The following is a 6,000-nucleotide window of genomic DNA, read 5'->3' on the forward strand; positions in this document are numbered from 1 at the left end:
GTGTAGTCTTTCTGTATACACTGGTAGGGAATTCACTGTTATTTGTTCGTTCCACCATAACATCTAGAAACAGGAGTTGATTGTTGTTCTCCTCTTCCCTGGTGAACTTGATCCCGGTGAATATACTATTAAGAAGGTGGTGTATTTCTTGTAACTTTTCTCGTTTAATGATCACAGAAGTGTCGTCCACGTACCTGACGCATAGTTTAGACTGGATCTGGGGGAGGGCTGTGCGTTCAAGTCTTTGCATAACAGCTTCCACTCTAAGACCCGAGATGGGTGAACTCATGGGTGTCCCATTAATTTATTCATATATCTGGCCATTGAAGACAAAGTGTGTGGTAAGGCATAGGTCTAGTAATTTCAGCTTGTTGTCCTTGCTGATGGCTTAATTGAAGGTCTGCATTTTCAGATTGTCTAGTAATGCGGCCAGTGTCTCCTTTGCTAGTGTCATGTCAATGGAGGTGATTAGCGCTGTAACGTCGAAGGAGACCAGCATTGCATCCTTGTCATTTTTTATGTTTCTGACATTATTCAAGAATTCCTGTGTGGAGTTTATGAAGTGAATCGATCCATTGGTGAGGTGTGTAGCTCCTTGTCAAGCCTGTGTGTCAGTGTGCCTGGCAAGGAAACTGTAGGCCTGAGGGGAATGTCTGGTTTGTGTACCTTGGGTAGTCCGTAGAATTGGGGTTGTTTGAACCATCGGGTTTCATTTTCAGGAAGTCTGTTCTTGTTATTTGGCCTGTCGGCTATAATTTCTTTAGTATATAGGTGATCCTGTTCTCCAGTTATGGCATGGGGTCTGTCTCCCTCTGTTGGTTAGTGTTGGTACGTGCAAGTAGTTTTTGTACTTTTTCAATGTAGTCTGATTTATTCATTATAACTGTCAAGTGGCCTTTGTCTGCTGGTAAGATTATGATTTTCCTGTCCTTTTTAGTCCTTCGAGGGCTTTCTTTCTGATGTGTTGTGTGTTTGACTGGTTTCTCCTGTTCCGTATAGGGACTGTGGTTTGTCAGATAGCCTGTTGTGTTTCATCCGTGAGTCCATTAGATTTCAACGTAGCCTCAAGCGCAGCCAGGAAGTCTGTTTTGTGAGTGTCCTTGCAGTTATAGTTAAGTCCCCCTATCAGGACAGCTTTCTTGGTGTCTGTTAGTTGTTTGTTTGATAGATTTATTATCCATGTGTCTGGTTTGTTCTTGTCCTTGTTATGCAACAGCTTTGTCAGTTTTTCCTGTAGTGTGAGTCTCTTCTTAGTTCTGCTGCTGTTTTACTTGATACTCATGGCCTGTTCGAGAGTTGTGGTCGAGTTCAAGTATAAAGATTTTTGGCTTGAAATTTCTTGTTCATATTTGTGGAGATGGTTATGGGCGTCGGTTATCATAACTCATAGCGTTCTATGGCTGTTTTATTCAGTTTTTTTTTGCTTGTGGGTTGTTAAGGGGAAACTTGTATTTGACACTGTGAGGAAGTACCTGGTTTCTGATGCATTCACGTAGAAAATTGAATTGCTCGTGGGTAGCACTCAGCCGGTTGACATAGGTTTCCCATTTTTGAGTTTGTTTGAGTGTGGTTTGCCCACAGGTGTTTAATGTTTTAGTGAAGATCTGTAGTTCAGGTTGTGCCTGGAGTTGTTAGTTAGTTCGCCGAGGTGACTGTTTAAATCTTTCCCCTGTCACCTTAAACCTATGCCTTATAGTTTTGGACTCCCCCACCCTAGGAGAAAGACCTTGGCTATTCACCCTATCCATGCCCCTCATGATTTTATAAACTTTTACAATGTCACCCCTCAGTCTCTGATGCTCCGGGGAAGAAAGCCCCAGCCTAATCAGCCTCTCCCTATAATTCAAACCCTCCAATTCAGGCAACATCCTTGTAATCTTTTCTGTACCCTCAAGTTTAGCGACGTCTTTCCTATAGAAGGGTGATGAGAATTGTACTCAATATTCTAAAAATGGCCTCACCAATGTTCTGTACAGCTGCAGCATGACGTCCCAACTCCTATACTCAGTGTTCTGACCAATAAAGGCAAGCATGCCAAATGCCTTCTTCATATCCTGTCTACCTTTGACCTCACTTTCAAGGAACTATGCACCTGCACCCCTCGGTCTCTTTGTTTGGCAACATGTCCCGTGTCCCTACCATTAACTATACAAGTCCTACCCTGGTTTGCTTTACCAACATGCAAAGTCTCACATTTATTTAAATTAAACTCCATCTGCTGCTCCTCGGCCCATTGGACCATCTGATCAATGTCCTGTTGTACTCTGAGATAATCTTCATCTCTCTGCACTTCACTGCCTATTTTGGTGTCAGCTGTAAACTTACTAACCATACTTCCTTTACTCGCATCCAAATCATTTATATAAATGACAAAAAACAGTGGAGCAAGCACCAATCCTTGTAGCACACCGCCGGTGACAGATATTCAGTCTAGAAAACAACCCTCCACCATCATTCTCTGTCTCCTACATTCAACCCAATTTTGTATCCAGTTTGCTAGCTCCCCCCGGATCCCATGTGATCTAACCTTACGAACTAGTCTACCGTGCAGAACCTTGTCAAATGCTTTGCTGAAGTCCACATAGCCAATGTCTTCCTCTCTGCCTTCATCCGTTTTCTTTGTCACTTCTTCAAAATCTCAATCAAGTTAGTGAGACATGATTTCCCATGTCCAAAGCCATGTTGACTATCCCAAATCAATCCTTGCCTTTCCAAATACATGTAAATCCTGTCTATCAGAATCCCCTCCAACAAATTACCCACCACTGATGTCAGGCTCACTGGTCTGTAGTTCCCCAGCTTTTCCTTACAGATTTTCTTAAATAATGGCACCACATTAGCCAACCGCCAGTCTTCTGGAACCTCACCCATGGCTGTCAGTGATATAAATATCTCCACAAGGGATGCAACCATCTTTTCCCTGGCTTCCCAAAAAGTTCTGGGAAACACTTGATCAGGTCCCAGGGATTTATCTACCTTTATATGTTTTAACACCGTCTCTTCCATAATATGAACTCGTTTTCAAGACATCACTATTTATTTCTCCAAGCACCCTCACTTCCATGTCCTCCTTCATAGTAAGTACTGACATGAAAAATTTGTTTAGTATTCACCCATCCCCTGTGGTTCCACACATAAATGGCCACGTTGATCTTCAAAGAGCCCTATTCTCCCCCTAGTTATTCTTTTGCCCTTAATGTACTTATAGAGTCTCTTTGGATTTTTCTTAACTCTATTTGCCAAAGTAGCTCTTGTCTCTTTTTTGCGCACCTGAATTCCCTCTTAAGCATAATCCTACTGTCCTTGTACTTCTCTAGGGATTCACTTGATCCCAGCTGTCCATACATGATGTATGCCTCCTGTTTTTATTTGACCAGAGCCACAATTTCTCTGGTCATTCAGCATTCCCTACACTTACCAGCATTGGACTTCACACTATAGTTGGAATATAATGTGGAAAAAATATGAGGTTATGTACTGTGACAGGAAGAATAGTGGACCTGAATATTATTTGAATGGAGAAAGACTATGCAAAACTACAGCACAGAGGAATTTGAGTATCATCATGCATCACACAAAAAGCTAGCATCCAAGTTCAGTGGAAGGCAAATGGACTTCTGGTTTTTATTTCAAAGGGAGTGGAGTATAAAAATGGGGAATTCATGCTAAAACTAATAAGCCACTAGTTAGACTACAAACCTAGAATATTATGAACTGTTTTGGAAAGATACAGTGGCATTGGAGGCAATCCTGAAGGAGGCAGTCCTGAGAAGGTTCACTAGGTTGATCCCAGGTGTGGAGAGATTGGAGTTTAGTAGGTTGGACCTGTACTTACTGGAATTTGGAAGAATGAGAAGTGACCTTATTGAAGCATATTAGATTCTTAGGGGACTTGAAAGGGCAGATGTGGAGAGGTTGTTTTCCCTTGTGGAAGAGTCTTAAACCAGAAGGCCTAGTCTCTCAATCATAGGTCACCCAGTCAGGACAGAGATGAGGAGAAATGTACAGGCTGGGTTGTGACGTGTATTCAAGGCTGTGATAGACAGATTTTTAATCAGTAAAGGAATCAAGGGTTTTGGGGAAAAGTTAGGAAAGTGAAATTGAGGATTATTAGATTAACAATGATCTCATTGAATGGCAGAGTAGACCCATTGTGCCAAATGATCGACTTCTGCTCCTATGTCTTATGGTTTTACGTAATTTTTCTGCTACTGTGCTTAACATATCAGACCTTCATTGAATTTTTTTGGATGGATATTGCTAATGTAATTCAACTATTGAAACATCACTGATTCCTCAATTATCCCACTGCTACTCCCACTAGTTACACAATATCTTAGATTCTCATTACTGCACACTTGCACCAATTTACCATCTTGCTACTACCGGTTTGCTTCTGGAAATTTTCTAAGAAGCCATATCAGTTCTCCAGCTTTCACCCACATTTTAACCTCCTATACAGTGTTTAAATTGTACTGATTTTTATGTACTTTACTGGTGCCTTGCTTGGATTGCTGTTGATGTTGGTATTATCATTTTAATCCCTGTTATAGATTTCAGTATTGAAAACAATGTGTTTCTGGATGATGAATAACTCTAAACATGCAAACCAACAATATGTTGTTTATTGTCAACGTCTTTGTTCATATCAGATCAGTAACTATTCTGGGGATTCCATGGTTCTGGACTGGGACAGAGTTAGAGTATTTGACCGGGAAGTTGCACAAATGTATCTGAATATGACAAAATTCACAACAGAAACAAAGGTAAGCAAAGGGAAAATCAAAGATCTTTGATCCCTATCCTTGCACAAGGATTGCATCTCTTGGGAAGGAGTCAAGAGGGAGCAAGGGAGCACTTGGATACTAACGTATAGTATTGTGGTGGTTGTGGTACTGGACCAGTAATCTCAAGATCTGGACTAATAATCAAGAAAATTAGATTTCAGATTCCACGTATTAGCTCAGGAATTATAACTAATTTGAAGAAATCTGCAAATGAAAAGCGATTATCAATTAAAGTGACTGTGCAGCTGTTTGTTTGTTGGAAAAACTCAATGGTTTCACTTACAGCTCCTCAAGAAAAATACTTTGTTTTTTCAATCAGTTCTGACTTGTGTGTGACTTATTGTCTCCAACTACCTTCTGAAGTGGTCTAAACATCACTCAGCTGTAGCCAAACTGCTAGAATTATGGACTACAGTGGTTCAAATAGAAGGTGTACTACTTTAACAATTAAGAATGGGCAATAAATTTTTGCCTTGGCAGTGATACACATTCTGAGAATGGAAAATAATTAAGGACATAAGACGAAAATAAATTGCTGAATACACAGGTTTGCCTCATCACCTGGATTGAAAAAAGGTACGCAGTCTGTGGAACAGAGAGAATTTTTTATGCGATCCAGAAATGAAGGGGTGAAAAGCAAGTGCGTAGTGAAGGGGGCAGGAGAAAGAGAGGAGATTGGAGAGTTGCAACTGGTTAAAAAACGAGAGAAGTATCTCGGTTCCAAAGTGAAACTAGTAGGTGCAAGATTTTACAACCTGCAGAATCAAAGGTACTTTTGTACCAGCGGGAAGACGAGTACCTAACTGCAGTGTGTGAGTGATCCTTACACAAATAGTAAACCTTCCAAATGTAACTTCAAAGGGTAACCTCTGTGGACTGTTTTCCACTGTCAACTTTTGAACTTCTGATTTACATGCTGTTCTCTGTGGCATATAGCGCTTGTGAAAGAAAGCTGCTAACTTAATATTGGGACTTTCTTAGCCCCAGAAGTACTTTGTAAGTGGATGTGTATGTTAATTTTTTTTCAGGTGGAATCTGTGAGTAAAAAGGAGAAGGTGAAGCAGAGACCACAGGCTCTGAACACCGTGGAGATGCTGCGTGTGGCCAGCTCTGCTCTGGGTATGCTGTATATTATTCCCATCATTAACTAATTGCTGCCTGGAATGCGAGACAACAAGGTGCAGGGCTGGATGAACACAGCAGGCCAAGCAGC

At 41.1% G+C, this 6,000-nt stretch overlaps 1 protein-coding gene across 3 annotated transcripts in view; it reads left to right on the top strand.

Moving 5' to 3' along the window:
- Nucleotides 1-6,000, top strand: part of top3b (DNA topoisomerase III beta) — a 65,019-nt gene that overhangs the window by 21,867 nt on the left and 37,152 nt on the right. For all 3 annotated transcript variants that reach the window (XM_048611565.1, XM_048611564.1, XM_048611566.1), the window contains exons 7-8: nt 4,653-4,766; nt 5,816-5,906. In XM_048611565.1, coding sequence (XP_048467522.1) covers nt 4,653-4,766; nt 5,816-5,906 — 205 coding nt within the window. The remainder of the gene's footprint in view (nt 1-4,652; nt 4,767-5,815; nt 5,907-6,000) is intronic.

This window comes from Rhincodon typus, chromosome 24 (assembly GCF_021869965.1).
Source record: "Rhincodon typus isolate 14 chromosome 24, sRhiTyp1.1, whole genome shotgun sequence".
Classification (NCBI taxonomy): Eukaryota; Metazoa; Chordata; class Chondrichthyes; order Orectolobiformes; family Rhincodontidae; genus Rhincodon; species Rhincodon typus.